The sequence below is a fragment of the Calonectris borealis genome, chromosome 2, assembly GCF_964195595.1.
Source record: "Calonectris borealis chromosome 2, bCalBor7.hap1.2, whole genome shotgun sequence".
NCBI lineage: Eukaryota > Metazoa > Chordata > Aves > Procellariiformes > Procellariidae > Calonectris > Calonectris borealis.
The window spans coordinates 127633735-127654165 of NC_134313.1; the positions used below are offsets into that span (position 1 = coordinate 127633735).

The 20431-nt window shown below is 41.0% G+C and overlaps 1 protein-coding gene across 1 annotated transcript; it reads right to left on the reverse strand.

Moving 5' to 3' along the window:
• Positions 1 to 6343: 6343 nt before the first annotated feature.
• On the reverse strand, positions 6344 to 7455 carry LRRC3B (leucine rich repeat containing 3B). The gene has a single exon (XM_075140751.1). It carries the CDS (start codon positions 7427 to 7429, stop codon positions 6650 to 6652), a length of 780 nt encoding a protein of 259 aa, XP_074996852.1. The 5' UTR covers positions 7430 to 7455; the 3' UTR covers positions 6344 to 6649.
• Positions 7456 to 20431: the final 12976 nt, after the last annotated feature.

Sequence of the window (20431 nt, forward strand, 5' to 3'; positions counted from 1 at the left end):
ATCTGCTTGCAGACTGCCCCACCAAACCAGCAGGCTGCTCACAATATGCATTTGAAACCTCACCGCAGCATTAAGAATAATACAGATGTTTGAATTCCCAAATACTTAACTGCTTCTCAAGTTTCCCTGCAGTAGGGAAAGCTTACAACCATCCCATTTTTCATTCTGGAGCTTTTGTTGGATTTAGCAGCTGTATTCGGAGTCACAACCATCTCAAGAAATCTCCTCCAAGGGGCATAACTATCTCCTAGGAGAAAAACACAGCCAAACTCACTGTAATGCCAAGAACCTACTCATTAGCAAGTGCAGAAGAGGGGAACAGATCCAGGGACACTAGCCACATTTGCACATTTTACAAACAGGACTGTTTCCTATAAGCTAAAAGGCATTACATCATCCACCTAACCATTTTTCTTTCTAGAAAATCGTATTGCTTTCTGTGAGCCAGAAGGAAAACAAAAGGTTGTTCACAAAGGTCTGTAACAGCTTTATATGGTAACCGATGGATTTGACTAAGGATCTCAAAGAGAAAGAGGATGAGCTGTACCAGTGTCACCCCATTTTCTTTCACGTCGTGTGCAGCTGGTGCTGGCCCGGGGGGGGCATTGTGAAATGCTGAGGACGGAGGTGTACTTGGCTCGGAAGCAGCATGAATCATGGCTTCAAAGCAACAAAGCAATCTGTTTCATGATTAAATAGGGGAAATGAAAGCATCCAAAGGAGTTCCTGTTTCATCTGCGTGCACATGTGTGTACACATATCTGACACACTCATGCACGTGACTAACCACAAGGAAATATGAGTGAATTTGAGAGACGTATGGATGACCTGCACACATGTACGTATTGGCACGCAAAAACCACCTGCTTCATATATTGCCATGATACAGCATGTACACTCTGTGTTTAATGCTTGTTGGTTTGTTTCACTCCTCAAATTGACTGCCTCGGGCAAACCAAACCTAAAGATGCCAGGGTATTTCCTTGTCATAAGTGTCATACTTTCATTAAGTCATCACACCAGTTTTCACTTGAAGAAACAGACAACGATGAAGGGATTTCTTTGTGAAAAACAAGGCTTTAGCCTTGATTTAATGAAGAACCTATAGGGAAATCCCCATTCTGTTTAGATGAACCACCAGGTGAGCTGTAAGAGTAGTATCAAAGCACCTCGATGTGTCAGGGAAAATCTCTGAATAACTTTTTCACAGGTCCCCAATGAAAAGCTGTCACTCCTTTAGTTAACACAGTCTTGGCACAACTCGGCATGGAGCACCCGAACCCTGCCCGGCAGTTAGCGCTCCAATTCACTGCGAGGAGACGCCAACAGTTAAATGGATTTTGCTTTTCCTGGGCTTCATTCCCACTCTGTGCATGTGAAACCTCCTTGTCCGCACAACAAAAGCCCCCTCCTGCCTCACAGGGAGGGCAGCGCACGGGTTGGTATCCCGTCGGATGCACGAGAGCATCGGTGCCATAAAATCAAGCCCACCTTCCCTTCTTCAACAAACACCTGCAGCAGCACCTCAGAGAGAATAAAAGCAGCACAGACTTGTGAGCCTTTCCTAGGGAAATTATCCCTGCTTCCTGGGATGAGCAGGAGCTTTCCTTCTTGAGAGTTGTATCTACATCAATGTTAGCAGTGTTAAATAACCTCTGGCAACCTTGACTTCCATGAATTTGTGGAGTCTCACCGCTGAATATGTGTTTTCTTCTCTACAGTATCCTGTGCTTTATAATTTAAATTAAAATATTTTAAAAAACCCCCAACACCTGCTGCCTGGTATTCTTTAATCAGAACTGCTCTATTTTCTGTTGCAAGAAATGGACATCAGTCCTTCTCAAGTTACCTTTTGTGTACTACTCCAGTTTTTAGCACGTCTTCTTCTGGCATCTCATCCCCATGCTTGGGAATGTTTGAAGTCTTCTCCTATGGAAACAACTTTACATCCTTGATTATCTTATTGCCTTTCTCTACATCTTCTGTAGTTTGGAGACTACAGATCTACTCTTTCGGAGACAAGGAGAACCTGAACTGAATGCAAGGGCCAAGAGAATCCAGATGTGGGTTCATCACAGATTTTATTCAGTGGTTTATCATGCTGTTCTACCACACTGTTTGGCTGTCTATTTCCCTCCTAGTAATTTCTGGTGTTTGTCATCGCAGAGCTTCCCACTGTGCCTCCAAGATGTTTTTTCCGTTTGATTATAGCCAATTTAGAGAATATCCTTGTATTCATTGCTAAGGATGTGCCATCTGCAGTACTTTGCAATTATTCACACCAAATCCAACCTTCATTTTATCATCATCTGCTAACTTAGAAATGTGAGAACCTTCTGTATTTCTTCACAGTTAGCTGTAGGTTGGACTGCCCTCAATAACTGTTTGTTATCATCCACAAATGTTATCAGTTCATTATTAACTCCCTTTTCCAGATCACTCAGAAATAGGTTGCATAGCACTGGTCCCATCCTGGGATCTTTGGGACACCTTCTCAGAAATTTCAGTAACCATCCTCTTTCAAGAAAACAGACAATTTCTTCTTACTTTTGTGTCTTATCTTTTAACCAGTAACTAATTCGTAGGATGATTTTTCCCCTTCTCACATGCAAGCCTAGTTTCTTTCAGAACATTCGCCCGATCTATCCACAGTGCTCCCTTAGTACCCGATTAGCTCTTGGACCTTGCTAAGATGGGATTCCTGTTTCTGATTTGCTTGGAAAAAAACGTTCCCATTTGTTTTGCCCATACGATGGCTTTACATCTAACCCCACCAGAATTTACACCCTCTTCTATTTTCCTTCTTCAGTTTTCACCCCTACAATTTAAAGACTATGTTAACTCCTGAAATCTCATTTACTCTTGTTTAGCAATGCTAGCTTTTTTCCAGGTGTGGGAGTAGAGGGACATGCTTTTTAAAACTGATGTAGATTCTCTCTGAGACCCCACTGCACATCTAAACATACTGCAAGACTCCATACCTTCAAGCATTTTAGCCTCCAGCTGCTCCTTTTACTTTCCCTTTTTTTGCTTGCTTCCTAATGCTTACGATTTGCCCCTTTCAAACTGAAAAACACTGCGGTGGATTTTCTGTATGATGTCTCTTTGGTAAACTAGAATTCTCCTCTTTCCTCCCTTGGAAGACCAGAACCCGCACCACTGCACTTTCTGTTCATAGTCAGCCCCTGAAAGTTATGGCAATTGCGGTGCAAAATCTTGCTACTGAAGACCTAAAAACATAATGTACATGAATGGTGAAGATATCTGTACCTAATTGTGTACAAAACTGAGAACAGAATAAAAGTATAAAGTATGAGCCTAAATACACACAGTCCAAATGCACCATTAGTTTTAAGAAAAAAAATGTTGAGAGAGTTATCCTTTACCCTTTAGAAAAAAAACCCTAGAACTTCTTTTTTAAAAATCAGGGTAGTGAAATCACATTTAACCTATTGAGCCCTAGCCTTACTTTTCCTGAAGCATCTTAATGAAAAAAAAATTAAGAATCACCGTGCTATGCATTTCCCTCTTTATTTTCTGTCATATACTATCTCCTGTGAATATAGAAAAATCTATTTCCTTTCATTGTATTTATATACTAAGGTATCACAGCTAAAAATATACCAATTTACTCATTTTTGAGCAAAACTGTTTTGGTAAATAACTCCTTGAAGTACTATACAATCAAATTTTACAAAGTTTGTGCCATTGACTTCAAAGGGCAGCATGTAGGCTTTTCTACAGGCAGTAGTTTTGGACAGAAAGGTGTGCAGTAAACATGATAAAAACAAGTGTCTTCATAGGCTAAAGGTTTTTATCTTTCTTTTCTGTTTCTTGTCAATGAAACAAAGAGATGTAGCTCAAATATTTGAGTTGTCAGGAATACTAGCACTGTCAGGTCCACAGAGCTGAGAAACAGTGATTTAACTCATTTTCCTCGTCAGCTGAATTCAGCTTGACGAGTTTGCATCTGGTTGGTTGTCAGAGCATTGCCTTGATTCTCAGATTTTAAACAGAGGTTTCGGTACTGGCTTTAAAAGAAGAAAGGAAAAGTTTTGTGAGGAGAGATGTTTGACAGGGAATCAATTAAAGAAAATAAGTAGACCTGGAGAACTGATATGAAACCATCTCTCCAGAGCCTTTCTACAGAGTACTGCTTAACTTGGTTTAAATTGTTTTTGGTTTGAAACATGTAGAGTCAGAAGCTCAGCTCGGGCAAAACTGTACCAGCTCCAGAATCAGTCTTACGGATCAAGTAATAAAGTGGAAAAATGGAAAAACTAAAGATAAATTCTTTATAGTTTTGTCGGTCAGTTTTGGGGAGAGGGGTTTTTTTCTTTTTAAAATGCTGCTTGAAAGCAAATTTTAAAAACCTGCAAGTATTTTTAAGTGTTTTAAGACTGTCCAGATTTTTGTAAATGTTGCTGTTTAATTAATTTTGTCCAAATTTTGTGGAGAAATTTCTGCATTTAGTTGTGAATAAGCAGCACTGGATTCTTGACTAAGTTAGTACCTCCAGCTCAGTCCCTTCTCTTAGCTAGTCCCCTCTGCTTTTTCCGAAAGTAGCATACTAGCTGGGATCCGAAATACCGCTTGGGGAACACAGCAATAGAAACAAGACAAATTTTACCCGAAAGGCAATTTTAGAGAAATTAGGGGAATTATATAAGGAATGAACTTGGCTCAGCCTACACAGAGGCACTACACGTCCCGTTCAGTAGGGTTTGTTATATTGCCAGTACAATATAACATTTTATCTGCTCTCTTCAGATTCGCGTGTGTATTTAGCCCTACTGCTTCTGGTTCCTGCAGGAGGCCAGGCAGAGCTCGGGGAGCTGGGGACAGCACTTTGGCGATGCTGGAAAGTTCAGCAAGATAGAGCTTGAAAAAGGGAAGGTATAAAATGCAAACTAAGCAGGATGTGTAATCAACAGCCTCCTCTCCTTAGAAAATAAAATTTTTACTTAATGGGGGACGGGAAGGGGGGAGGCAGAAATATCAGACAGCAGATACTTTTTGGACAGACTGTGCCCTTTACAAACGTTAATGTTCTCTTAATACACCAAAAACTGTTCATCAAGATAAAATAATGCAAATAGCTAAGTCAGTCACAAGAACAGCTACCCAGGCAGGACTCAGCCCACAAAGATGACGTAAAAAGTTGACTCTATGCATATTTAAAAAAAATAATTTTTTTTTCCCGGTTCTCTCACCTGCTTTCAAACAAATTTTAGATATTCTTTTAACAGTGTTCTGAAAGAAATAACATAAAAAAACCTTCTGCCCTCCAAAATATAGAAGAATACACTTGCAACAGAAATAACAGATAATCTAATGGGAGAGATGACTGGAGTTTTCTTAATTTTTTTAAGGCTGTCCTTTAACACTTATTTTTGCAAAGCAGCATTTTACACATCTTTTAATCCACACTTCTGCAATCCATATTCCAATGTCAGTTAGACTGGATCTATAGGGACCCACAGACAAATACCATTTTATTATGGTAATAAAGGACAAGAGGAATACATTCTTCTGAATTTGTTCCCTTTGAAAACTTTATGAAAAGAGAAAACCATCATGTTTTTAAAGACAAAAGAGCTTTAAAATATCCATTTCATATTCAAGGCTGAGTTTAATTGCATGGGCTTTATATTTTCCTAAGCATTTATCCATAAAATCATACAAAAATATTTTCTAACACACAATAGAATATGCCCAGCCTATATATTAATTTCATTCAGCTTTTTAAAAAAGGCTGCACCCTGAAAAATAAAGCCACTTTTAGTTACGAACCCATATACAAAGACTAATTTTATTTAACTTTTTTTTTCCTCTCCATCACTAATGGTACTCTAGTCTGAACAGTACACTAAGTTTGCTCTTGCTTTCTTGCTCTCCTCCCCAGTGCTGGAGACACCTGCCTGAAGCTCATGGGAGGCAGTAAGCGGGCGTAAGGTGAAAACCCACCACGTTTCCCCACTTACCTCTCTTCGATGTCCTGCAATGCAGCTCCTTCATGCTGGCTCCTCCTCAGTGCTGCCGAAATGCCCTCTGGGTCTTACCCAAGCTTCGGTCCCTTATACCTGGAGTCAGGGCACTCTGCTCTCCCCACACTGCGCCCCTCTCCCGTCTTGGCGAGCAGCCCCCCAAATGGGCTACCATTCACTAGCTCTTTGCCTTGCACTCCTGGGAGAGAAGTGCCCTTCGGGGACCCTCTGCTCCCGGACCTCTCACAGCCCACTTCGTCATCGCTCCTCTCTTCTACCTCACGAGCACTGATCAAACCAAGCGTGCTCTGGCACTGGACAGGTTTCTGATCAATAAATTACTCTGTTTTACATGGTTCAAATTTAAGCTTTTATTTGGTTTTTAAATTAAAAAAATAAATTTCGTTATTAAATAGTGGAATGGGTCTAAACTAATGTTTACATATTAATTCACTTGCTTTAGGATACCACCAGAGAAATAATTAAAGTATACCACCCGGACAAAACCTTCTGTTAGAAAGCTCAACAGTGGCGTAATTCAGTTAAGCAGAAAAAAACCCCAAAAGTCTTAATGTTTACAATGAACATTAGAAGTAAACCTCTGGTTTTAGTGTCATCCAAATCTACTTTCCATCACAAAGGCAGTCATTGTATTCAGAATACTATACCACAGTGCTAATGTCATCGGCTTCGTCTGGTTTCTTTTGCCTGCTTGGCAGGGATTTCAAGTACTCAAGGTGCCTCCTTGCATCCTCCTGATTTTGCCGGACGTAATAAACCACATATGAGATCACCATGGTGAACCAGCCAAACATGGTGACCAGCATGGCGTAATCGGTAGTCTTTTTAGGAAGGTTGCAGAGGTCAGCATCGTTGGCAGCGTTGAGGAATGGTCTTCCCGCATGTTCATCCAGCACAGAAGTCTTGCAGATGACGTTGTTGGCCGTCTCGTGGTTGGAGGCCATGCTCCTCAACACCTGCTGCAGCGTGCAGTCACAGTGCCAGGGATTGTTTGCAATTCTGGCTCTGGCCTTTAAGTTGTTGAAAGCGTTTTTGTGCACGCTTTGAATCCGGTTGTCGGACAAATCCAGAGTCTGCAAGGTTTCTGCCACCCCTTTAAAGGCATGTTCATCTATAAACTCAATCCCGTTTTTTGATAAATTGAGGACTCTCAGTTGGTGCAAGTCCTTAAAAATTTCATTGGGGATAGATGTTATCTGATTGGAGTCCAAATACAGCAAGACTGTTTCTGGAGGAAGATCTCTGGGTATTTCCTTGAGGTTTGCATTGCTACAGCTGACGTTCAGACCTCCGGAGTGAGAACAGAGGCAGCCTTTCGGGCACATACTGGCAGAATGAAAGCACAGTATCATGAGGACAAAACTTTGTAAGAGCAGACACATGGAGAGGGAACGAGTTAACCACAGGTCTACCAAATGCATGCTGGGGTGTCAGCATAATCACACAACCATTTCTCATTCAGCCAACAGTGGCGGGAAAAGGATCGGCAAAGCTGAAACGTGGCTTCATTGTCTTCGGTGGGATTAGTAAAAACTGACTAACATGTGGGCTTCCTCATGGTCAATACTCTTCTTAGAAGCACACCTACAGAGAGGAAGGAAAACAAGTTCCTTACACCATAAACTCCAATCCAAATTTTGTTTTCATTAAAAAAAAATACAAATAAAATGAAGTCAGCGTGAAGTGCAACACTAAATAAATGATCTATTATCCTATCAGTGCACCAGAGGATTTATTTAGATAACTCCTATTAGCATTAATCTGAGTTTAGTACATAAATCCCCAGTACATTTTTAAGAGGATAGACTACACGTATTACAAATTGCACAGGTTTGGGCCTTAACACTTATTCGAGGAGGCACCGGTTTGTTTTTATCACAGACTTTTCTAAAACAGCTATAAAACTAAATTACATTTTCTCTTGCTAAAGTAGAAGATGCACTGATAGGAGCTAAGAGTTGGATCTCCAGCAACAGTGACAGGTAAGTGAGGAATTTGTGGTGGTTAATGTGAACTTAGCTCAAAATAATTTATGCTATTTTAAGTCCAAATCAAAGTACCTCAGCAAGGAAATATTTTTACTATATCAAAAACAAAAATTAAGTAAACCAAATGCTGCTGCAAGACACCACAAACATCCACCATCTCCTTGTCTGTCTCCCCCTCCCTCTCTTCTACTTTTGACCGCTGGATTTCCTGTACCTCTCAGCATTTTGTGAGACACTGCTGCAAGACCCACAGAAATCATTTCTACTTCCAGTTTTCTGGAAAATTTTCTCTTCATTTAACATAGAGAAAAAGAAAGAAATGTAACTGCCAAAAACTCACATCCCGCAAACCAAATAGAACTCCCACAAACCTATGTACGAGCCAAACAAAAAAAATCTTATTCATGGCATGTAATTTGCTAATAGAACATATGAAAAATATTGTTTCTGCTTCTCCCCTATCAAGTTGGCTTAAAAATAGTAAATATCCAGAAGCTTTTCCATTTTCTCCTTTAATTGGAGCACAAATACTGAGGTCTGAAATGCTGACCTATAAGGTTTCAAAGACAACCTCATTTATTTTTTTCCCCTAGAATGGTAAACTATGAATTTTCTAACCACAACAAGTCCATTTGTTTCCATGTACATGCCCTCTGTCTTTGTAGCAGCTTGGATATTTGCAGCCTTCAGGTTGTATTTACATATAAATGATTTTTTTTTTTCCAAACCCACAGTGTAGTCCACTGAACAACAAAATCCCTGCAGGAAGGACATGTGTGATTTCACAGGAAAAAGAAGAAATTGCATTGCAATCATTTTTGCCTGCAGAACTCACATACTAACTGCAGTTTCTGGCACATTACAGTAATATGGATCAGATGTGTCATGAGGTATTTCAAACCCGTAGCTCGAGTTTTATTTAACCCTTTTGCTGAGGCTTAATAACAGAACCAAAACATCTTAATAGAACCAAATAGAACCAAAACATCTTAATAACATGTACATGATGTGTGATTACTCCATTGCTATTGCTTGGGAATGGCTAAAGCTCAGTATACTCTCACTGCAACTACTGCAAAGAGTAGTAATGTATCACCACCACTATTCAACTTATCTATTGATCAAGAGAGAGATGGCCCAGGAACCTAAACAGAAAGTTTACACTTGGACTCCATAACAGGTAAATCTTCTACTCTAAAATTAAAAAGAAAGGAAATTAGCAACAAGAAACCGTGAAGTTAATCCTGGAAATGTGAACCATTAAGAAGGCTAGTAAGCAGAGCACAAAAAGCTCCCTACGAGGAAATGGAGGTGAGGCAGCATCTCCACAACCAACAGAGAGTCCTGCAGGACCTTTGTGGAAGCAACAGGGTTTAGGTGAAAGAAGCCCGTTGCACTGGGTATATCCTTGCCATTTCTCCCTGCAGCTCTTTGGTCACTGCAGTGCTTGGTCTTCAGATCAGACAGAAATCTGCTACAGAAGGAGACAAGTTACAGAAGTTGTTTTTCCCCAGCCTGCCCAAAAGTGCTAAGTACTTGCTAAAATGTGCAGCCCATTCGGAGGCCAAGCTGGAGCTGGCAGCTGCTCCCCCTGGCAGCTCCGAGCTGGCAATCTGCTCCTCCCTCCCGAGCCCTGGGTGCTGCCGCAAGAAGGCCGGTCCCCTGGAAAAACAGCCACCTATGTTCTTTTCCCTTCATCTTTACGTGTCTCACTACTGTGCTGCACCAAGAGTAGACGAGTGGTCCAGCTCATCATCACAGAATAAGCATCTCGTCACTGACTACTTGTATACAGTGGCTTTCCACCAACGATACTGGAGTCCTACCACAGGAATGGACTCGGGTGAAAGAGCAAAGAGCTGGAGTAGATGCTTAATTTTGTAGAAGCATAAAAATCACGCTATTCCCACCAGAATATGATGATTAAATATCACACTCACTTCATTACAGGCTAAAAAAAACCCTGCCAGCCTTGAATTACACCATGGATCCTACTGAGTCCTCCACAGCGCAGCTATGCCACCAAAGATCACGTGTCCAAGAGGCCCCACGCACCAGAGACAATGTGGAACGTCTTCATCCCACTGAATTCAAATGAAGCTCTTTTTCTTTAATGTATTAATACGTTTAGAGTGGAAGAAGTAGGATCATTACAGACTAAGCAGCAAAGTGTTTAATGAAGCAATGCCTCTTCAAAAGAGATAACTAAGTAAATGGATAAAGAGGGAGAAAAATTCCCAATGTTTTAAGTTGTTAGAAAGAGCAAATACAAGTTTAAACCTATAATTAACAGCCCAGTCAACAAAACCTAGCTGAGCAAGAATAAAGCTCAGCAAATTCTCTGTGAATTAACTGGAAGCAACCCAACAGGACTGAGCATCAGTCAGGGGAAACAGAGCTTTGTTTACTTCCATAATCAGAATATCTGATGCAAGGGATATCTGAGGTTTGGGTTTCACTTACAAACTTACAGCAAGGGCTTTCTTGACTTGCAGGCATCCTAGTGACTGCAACAAGAAAAAAAGAGAACTAGGATCCACACATTCGTAACGCCAAAAGGAAGATTTTTGGCTTCTTGAGCATCTATCTAATTTTCTCTGCTTGGAACACAATAAATAAAGAAGAAGGTAACAAAGTTGGAATAAAGAAAAGAGATATACACCAGACAGAAACACTAAAGATTACAAAGAAAGGGATGGAAGACACAGAATTAAAACAAATATATAAATTAATCAGAAATCTGCAAATAAAGAAAAAAAAAGAAAAATAAATTAAAAAGTAAATGAAGGCACAGGGAAATGACAGCAATACTACCAGCACAGGTAACAGCATGGTATAAAAAGACATCTTGTGTACATTTCTAAAATACAAGTACAAACATAGAAAACCTAACATACAAGTCAAATATTGCAGCGCAATAAAACTACAGAGGGAAGATCGCACAAAATAATTCTTTACAGTCTTGCAATTTAAACTGGTTTTCAAGCTTTCTTCTTCTCATGCTCCCCCAAGACCATTCACTCAGTACAAACATCCAACAGTGTAGGAAAATGTACAAATCCTGAAATCCTCAAGGAAAGCACATTTGCTTTTAATACAGTGGGATTTCTACTGAGCTTCAGGTGTCAGGTACTTGCAGATTTTGCCTTTCCAGCAAGCAAGGTGCACAGACTGTATCTTAGCACCTGAATGCAATATTACTAAATTAAGTATTTGATTAATAACTCCTCCCCACAAGAAATAAGTGATGTAAAGAAGCATTAGTGCCTCCAACGATCCACCTGGAAAAAAGGGCCTGCAAACTTAACCAGGTCACATAGAAAGTCCATGGCAAGACTACTTTCAATATTAACTTATGCTGTTGTGTCCTCAGAGCAAGATACAGGAGTGCAGGAAATCGTATAGCCATCGCACAGAACAGCATAAAGGTGACGCTGTGAAACAGCCTGAGAGTTTTTGTTGTTTCGGACAATGCTAAGGCAATGAAAGATACAGAAAAAAAGAATCAATCATATATATAGTTACAGATGTCTGATTTAACGACTTAACAAAAGAGAAGGGCAAGGGGAAATAAAAGTGGTTTCTACTATGGTATAGAGACTTTCAGAGTCCACGTGGCAGCTCTTCAGTCATTACCCAAGTGTTCACACGTGTGTGAGGAGTTCGTCACTGGCCCTCCGCATTGCCTCTGCCCCTATAAAAAGGGGAGAGTGGAGCTGCTCAGAGTGGAGCAGCTTCCAGTCCCTTGCACTTGAAGGCCAGCCACTGCCGAGAGACCAAAATCAGCCTTAAGAGGTATCCTGTATGCCTATAGTATTTCAAACACAGACACCTTCAACCATCCAGATCACCCTGCACCTCCACCAAGATGAAGTCAGCGGAGCTCCTTGTTGATGACACTCTTCCTGGAAATTTTTATCTTCCAAAATGAGAGAGAGAGACTCACTCCCTGCTTGTTCATCAGATGCCTTCTCCATACATTGTGAATCTAGATTTCAGTAGGGTGCTTCAAAGATTACTCTCTAGCACTACAAAATTTCCTGTGACAGCCAAATACCTTTGTTCAAGTTGCTCCAATATCCAAAATGCTTTTACTTCGAATTTCACCTGAATTCTCAGACATTTTAAGGTGAATTCCTAAACATTTCTGTTGAGGAGGGATCAAAAAGTCACCCTTTTCCTGATGGTTATTCATCAAGCAAGATCTCACATGATGAAGACAAGACCATGACCCGATATGTTTAATATAAATGTCTTGATGGGATGATTTCTGTCTTAAATCACAGCAATGAGGGCCACAAATAAAGTCTGCAGAACAATATTACATAGGACCACGCCAGCCTAAGACCCTCAGACTCACACACAGCATCATCACTTGTCTTGCTTCTGGTCAGACACTGATGGGAAGAATCAGCCGCAGCTCTCTGCAGTCAGTACCACACTGGCCTTTGCTGGATCACAGATCATAAGGGCTCTTCAGTGATAAGAGACGGGAAGATTTTTAATTTTTGTGGTGGTTGTTACAATTCACAAACAAGCAGAAGTAGGAAAATGAAGACAGACATGATCCTAAAAACCACTGTGGTTCCCTAAGCCAACCACCACAGGTACTGGGCAGAATGTGCTCTTCTAGCAATCACAACTGGATAAATATTGCTGGTGTTTTGGAAGACGCTCTTTCTTTGGGATGTGATGTCATGGGATGCTGAGAAAAAAGACAGAAGGTTCTATGGCATCAAGCTGCAGCTGAAGCACGGTCTCCTTTTGAGCACAGGAGGCATGCTTCTTCCCATCATGTGCCTGTCCCTACCCACTATGCAGTGTTCCCTCTCTTTTCCCTCTTCCCACTCCAGGGGCTGATGGGCTGATCACAGATATCTGATAGATAACTGATCAGGCCAGTCAGCTGCACCTGCCCCCTTGGAGCCCAACCCCAAGAACTGGAGAGTGCAGCACTGTCAACGGGCAGAGTACAGTCCCAGTACAGTACAAGACGTTTTTATCCCCCGGTTAGGTTCAGAGATTGCATGGGACTACAAAGCCCCCATGGCACAAAATGAGTTACAAAAAAACAAAAGGCAGAAGTATGCAAGGTGCCCAGCAGATGAAGAGGGACTACAGCAGTGTCCCAAAAGTGAAAGTTAAGGGAAACTGCAGTAGCACTGGGATCCTGGGGGAAGCAGTGAGGGCACAGGAGCAAGGCAAGCTTGTGAAGTCAAGTCTGGGGGCACAGTATGAAAGTGAGAGCATAGCTGTCAGCACCTACAGATTTTTATGTGGCTCCTAGGGTCAGAAAGTCTGGCTACAAAGGGTTTTCACTGCTGATCTCTTATGCCAAGTGGTATTTCCACTTCATGCATAATCATCTGTGCAGATTCCATAAGCTAAATTATGTCTTCACTGGCATTTGAGCAACTACACCATCCTCTTGTCGTGTGCAAAGAGAGCTGCATGGCACACACGTCTCACTGTGAAAAAAATTCAGTGATATCAACTCCATTTTCCCTATCAATAATGTAAGGTACTAGAATTATGTCTCTTCTTGTCTTCAAAGCTGGATCCCCTGATGAAAAAGATCGCATCCGTTACTGCAGCAATGTCACAGGAGTCACACCTAACTAGAGATGCTCAACATCTGCATGCACAGTTTGTATTTGTGGTTACTGAAGGTGCCATGATTAGAGAGGAATTCTTGCTACTATAGCTTACGTGCTCAAACAAGCAAGCAAGAACGGGAAGAGGCAAAAGGAAGAAGCCAACAGATCAACCACAGGGGATGCCTGTTGGCTGCATCATGATTGCACTCAATCTGTCTGGTCTGTCACTTTTCGACCTCCAGAAAAATTGGAAAAAATAATGTACAACCCAGCTTCCCAAGAACGTGGATCATAGGGTCTGGTGCACAATTCACCTGCCCAGCCATACCATGCTTCTTATGATGTACAGATGGAAATCTTAAATGACCTTGCTACTAACTTTAGGCACAGTACCTGAAGAACCCCTCATTTGAAAACAGATCCCAAATGGCACCACAGTGCTCCACACTCCCTGGGATCACAGAGTCCACCACAAACATCACTGTTTTTCCAGTTAATACCAAAGGTGTCCCTGTGAGCAACTGTTGGCCCTCCATACCACAGATGGACTGCACACGTCCTCCTCACCTACAACCCACACAACTCACATACGAATCTATAAACTGCTCGTATTCGTGTGTGCAGCTCTACCGTCTTCAAATGAAACGCTCAGCTTCAGCTGTGCGCCCAACAAGCCTTCAAGAGACCCCTAAAAAAACAGCTCGACTTTTCAAGCCCAGTCTAAGTAACCTTCAGAGCAACAACTTTCTTGCGTGCAAACAGCGGAAGTTTGATATAGAATTAGAAAAGCCCAGGAAATAAAGACTCCTACAGGGCTCTTTTTTTAGACCTCCTTTAGAGCAAACTTGCACTTTGAATAAATATTAAAATTTTATAACTAAAAATCCATTAAAAGGGAACACTGTAAAAACATCATCGTTTTATCTGACTTTCAGACAATTACTGGGATGTTTTATAGTTTTGAAAGACCTGACATCATTATAACTTGTTTTTCCCCCTCTTTAAGACATTGACTATGTTGGTATATAGAAAAGGTGCTCGCTAATAAATCTAGTCTCCTATTCTTTATTAAAAAAGGTCTTAACTTTGCCATATTGAACACTTGTTTTAAATCAGGTTTAGCAAATTACCCACTGAAATAGAAAATACTCCTCTTTTTAATGGATTGTTTTCCTTGAACTCTTCTTCCTGTAATGCCAGTCCGTTTGTTACAGCACACACACAGACCTGCCTTACTCTCCACGTCCATAAAGAGCTGTATTTTATGTCTTTGTACTCTTTTTTTTTTTTTGCCATTAATATTGTCATAAAATGCCATACACTGGCTTATCTCTAAAAATATTACCTTGTAATTGGTCTTGACAAGACAGCCATAAGCTGGAGGCTAAAGGCTAAAATTCACAGGTGAGAAGCCCACTCAAAGAGTCCAGTTTGCTAAAGGACTGAGGATAGAACAACTTTACCTGAACGAAAGAAAAAGATTGGCCACCACTACTCCCAGATAACTGCAGATTTATGAATAATCAAAACAGGGAAGATATCCATGGGAAGAACTATTTCCATGCATCCTATGCTTAATCAATCTTATACTACCGGTTAGTACAGACCTTCCAGTAAGCCACACGTTGGGTTGTACATCTGCGTGCCGTGTTTGAGAGCAGCTAAGCCTCTGGGGGCCAACAGAGTCTGTGCACATTGGGGGAAAAACCTCCATGAAATCCTGCCTGGCTCTTCCAACACCTGCGGGCTGAATTTGACCACAACAGTTTAAAAACACAAGACGACTGATGTAAAAATGCTGAGCCTCCTTCTACATCTTACTTAAAACTGCTCGAGGATTTACATGATGGCTCAAAAGTGACAGTATCAAAATAACAGTAATTATAAAAAAAAAAAAACCACACCACAAAAAAAGGTATTTTTGTTCACTTCCCTATGGACATATGATAAAACCACACCATGGCAATGTTACTTGACTGAGTGGGTACCGAACCGGAAAGCGGGGATACCTGCGAGCTGGAGCTGAGCGGAAGCAGCAGGACCCGAAGGAGAACACAGCAGCCATTTCTGATCTCTGTGCTGTCTGCGCGCTACAGAACAACAAATTTCATGGGTACCAAGTGAATTCCTCCAGACAAATACAATCGCTTAAAAAAATGCTGCCTGTGTACTGTCAGCAGGGAAGACACCATGGCACGCCACAGCTAAGGGCAATCTCACTAGCTGCACAGATGGACACTGAGTTGGGCGACTCGACCCTCTCTGTGGCTCCGGCACACCGTCAGGAAATTCAATTTAGCAGACGAAACAAGAATCTGGTCTCGAGTCTTGGTACCCAGGGTGCTGGCAACCTCCGTCTTTCATGCAACTCTCCCTGGCACTCCTCAAACGCGGTGCGGCTGCCTGGCTGCTTCACAGCACAGCTACCTTGAAGGTAGGCAGTTAAAATGCTATCAAGCACCAAACCAGAGAGATGCCAAAAGCTGCTTGCAAAGTGCCAGGTGATTTAAAATCCCAGATGAAAGTCTCTGGCAGTGGAAGACTTTCAGGATCTCAGAACGTGGCAAGATGAAATCCTAAAGCAGTAGGAAGAGAAATTCATAGAAGCCAGAAGCAAAGAGGTGGGAAAAAAGGGGTGCAAAAGATCACTGATTCAATGAATAATTGAAATGTCATGATTAATCAGTGTGAGCCTGAACTCCAATTACATAATGGATTCATTATCTAATGAAACACCAAATGTACCCAAACTACGATATTCTCTCCTAAGACAGGACTCAGAATGCCAGTTGACATTTTGTTCCCCAAAACCTTCCAGTATAGACATCCTTCTAACAACTGCTCATGGCAAACCACTTCCAGTTGCAGAAGCAAACTGTGTAGGTAAAAGTTTACAGACCTTAAGCTACGAATACCCTCTCTTAACAGTCACGGAGTAATAAAATGGCTGAGGAGAGCCAAATGAACATTTTAAGCTATAATTACTTTCTGATTGTGAGATCAATGAATGTATCACTCCTTGTTACAGATTAACAGCTTACCTAATTATACTGTGTGGGCAAATGAATCGGCACTTTAAGACTGGTGGGTTAGGTTCATGTTAAAAAATGTATTTGACTTTTTTCCCTTTTCATTTCAAGTCAGGAATTATTTTATAACTCTCAGCTGGTAAATAATTGTGTGAAGCTTAGCAGATATAACACATCAATGACAGAAAAATATTACCAATTATCTCCTATCTTTCCTATGATGCTTTGCTCTTGGAAGTCTTCTGTGGCAACACATTTCTTGGAATGAAATTTGATATGCTTGATAGAAATTAAAGGAATAGCTGTCGGGGATGCTCTTAGACCTCTTTCTTTCAAGCTCTAACAAAGACTGAATATGGTTTTATTCTTCCACTGTCACCATCACTTGCTTTTTAGAAGATGTTCAGTGCTGCCTACTTTTCCCAGTTATCTCCTGCATCCTCTTCATATGACTTAGACTACAAAAGGCTCCCCTCCTTTCCCTGAGCAATATACTCTGCTGGGAAATATAAACAACATTTTGTATGCCATTTGAAAAAGGAAACAAAACATTACATACATTTACAGTGCATGTGTAGTGGCAACATGAAGTAAGTTAAAAATGAAAGGCATAAGATATAAAATAAATACCATCATCTCTTGAACATCATTTGTCACTGTATTTGCAAGAAATTGGCTTGACAATCTATACAAGAATGGCTCAAGATATGCCAGCTACTACTAGCAAACATATCTGCAAAATGGATTTTTTACCACTGTATAAGAACATGAAGAACCATATTACAGATGCTAAAGGGAAATGCTCCACCGCAGAAAATGACTGTCTGTAAAGAGTTCTCCAAAGCTGTATCATTTGTTTCTAGATTAATTATTAGTGTGCATTAGAGTCAAAAACATTTTTAGAGTTTGGGAGTATATTCTACCAAGCCTTAGTCACATTTTCTGTGACAACATCAACAACCATTCTGTTTGGCAAGAAAACCCTTTCCAGCAGCAGCTGAGTCAATCCTCCATATGATCTATACTAGAAAAAAAATATACTCTGAAAGCTTAAAATAACCTGAAGTGGAAATACTTTGTCTTCCTTGGGTAAAGAGACCGAGACTAAAGTCTGCTCTAAAGTCTGGTTATGAACTGAATGCCTAGAAGCCTTTCACGATTAGGCAATGCAGTAGGTTTTCAATAGATCTGATAGAATCCAATGGAAAGCGTTTTCAACATAAAAGGTCGATTTCACAATATTTGCTGATCTATTTTTCTCCCGTATTATTAAATAATGTGATCAAAGTGAAAAAGACAACTGCTTGGTTTGAGCCATACCCTGATTCTAGCCAGTAACTAATGATGGATGCTCCTTCAACTTAATTCTGCAGTACCATATCAGAGAAAATGTCGTCTTGATCTCCAGATAATTACACTGATCACCTCAATGATTACCAGCATAATCAGTGACAAGTGCAATTTGATCTTGATAACTGCATCTGCTGACTGCAGATGGTGTCCGCGTCCAACTGAAAATCTCATTCATATTTTGCAAAGAGTAAATCTAACCCCCCCGGTAACAAAAAACTGTGTTAACAGAAACTCACAGGCCTTTAAGATACCACCTTGCAAAGATAAGCAAGATTCAGACCACTTAGAGACCTTTCTTCCACTTTTAAGGGTGCATATTTGGTTCTGCATACTGCTATCTTCAGGCTCATTTGAGGTTCATCCAAATGTTCCTGCAACTTAGTAGGCAGTGGGAAGAGAGAAGTTGTAATTAGGCTGGGGAAGCTGTGCTGATAACAAAGTCAGCAAGGCAGAAATAAGCATGCAAACCTGAAGGGACCATTCAGCAAGGAACATGCTAGCAGCTCTGTAAGGCTGACAACAGTTGCAGGAAGCAGCCAGCAAGACAGCTGCTGGCAGCAGATACCCGGGCACTAGGGAGTCCTAGTAGAAATAAGATGTCTTACAGACTCCAAAGAAAGACAGGGAAGGGAGGAGGAGAATGAAGCAGAGCATGACTGGAAGTTGCTTCTTCCAGCTGACCCTCTGCCACAGAGCCGGTTCCCGGGAACGGCGACAGGTCACTGCAGATGAGACCATCTCTTGGGTGAGACGCCTCAAAGGGAAATACAGACGTGAGCAGAGGCAGTGCCGCAGTGGCAGTTTAGCATCCACTTTCACATACTCTTGCTTTTATTTGGGATCTAGACTACCCTGTTGTGTCATACCACAGGAAACCAAGGCTGTTTCTCTCCATGCACAACTGCCCAGTGACATAAATACAGAGCCATAATGTATGGCACAAGGAATTTGCAAGGAAAGAAGCCAGGTCAGTAGCAGCTACTACTAAAATGAAAACAATCTGATTAACATCCATAAGATGAGACCTCAAAGAAAAAGAACATACTTCCAGAGCAATTACTCTGTATGAAAAAATTGGAAAGTGGGGGGGAAACCACAAGCTAAATGAGCAATAGTGAACAGCACTTTAGAATAGAGTACTTCAGTAGTCATTAATTCAGCTCCTTGTGCTTTGAAATACGCTAGTTGTATAATAACAGGACCTTTAAGAGGCATGCAAAAGTAGAGTATCTGATTTAGAAAAATACAAGAAAAATACAATGTGTAACTTTTGTATATAAAGGAAACCAATAAAGTTTGAAATTCCCAATTAAAAGCTCTAAACTTAAAAATGAATGCTCAACACCACAAAACCACAACCTTCTACTAAAGAAATTAAAATTGTGACGTATCAATGAATTTCAGAAAATAGCAAAAGAGACAGCAAGTATGGAATAATTATGAGATCAATAAGCAATTAAGCAATTTTACGAAGACATTCAAGTGACCTTCTGGAATCAAGTGACACACTGAGTTAACTACAAGTCATTTGGGCTTCCTGAAGAAACTGGTTGATCAGTGATGCTGGTTTTGCTGGGTCAATGGTTATTAAACCTGCACACTACCACTTGCATAGCTGAGAAAGCAAAGAGCACATCTACAACACCACACACATCTATACTTCCCATTTTTGCATCAAAGGTGTCAAGCAAAGGTATCATAAACCTCTACCGTATTAAACCACCCGCCTCTAAAACCACATCCCCACTTTTAGTATTTTAATCCATGAGCAGCTTCAAATAACTGTAATTTCTTTTTCATCAGCTTGCCAGAGAAACTTATCTTTTCTCTTTCAATGAATGTCATAGTACTGGGCTAATAATATATTTTATTTCTATATTTAGGTATCATTCTAAGTCTAAAAGCTGAACATGTGACAGTCTGGAAGAGTTAGACACTGGGCTTTTGTCCTTCCATGAAAGCAAGACTAGCACTTTCCCATCAGGACTCGCTTTTAGCTCTGCTGGTTGCTACCGGCATTAGAGGCTGAGGAAAAGACTAGCCCAAGTACAACCTCTGCAGCTCTGCTTCAGCTGAGGATCTCCCAAGCAAGCAAAATCTAGCAGCGGAAAGCTTCAATGCCATCTTGTGCTGGCAGCATTTCCCTAATTAAGAGTTTAAGGCCAGATGGAGCCATTAGATCATCTAATCTGACCCCCTGCCTATCACATGACGTGTCGTTTTACCAGTAAACCTCATATTGAGCCCAAAAATTTAGGTCAGACTGAAGCATGTCAGAACTGAGGAGACTGCTCTGTGTTCCTGTACCATCCTGTACCAGGAGGTAACAGGATGCCTTCAGCGGAGTCTGAATGCACCCAGAAACTCAATTCCATCAACATCCACCGTAATAGTTAAACTACTCTAGCAGCGATATCTGATCCACCAGGACCTAGACACCAAGCAAGAGTGTCTGT

Bases quoted from the DNA above. Each gene is read 5' to 3' on its own strand.
- LRRC3B (XM_075140751.1), bottom strand. From the start codon at position 7,429: ATGCATTTGGTAGACCTGTGGTTAACTCGTTCCCTCTCCATGTGTCTG.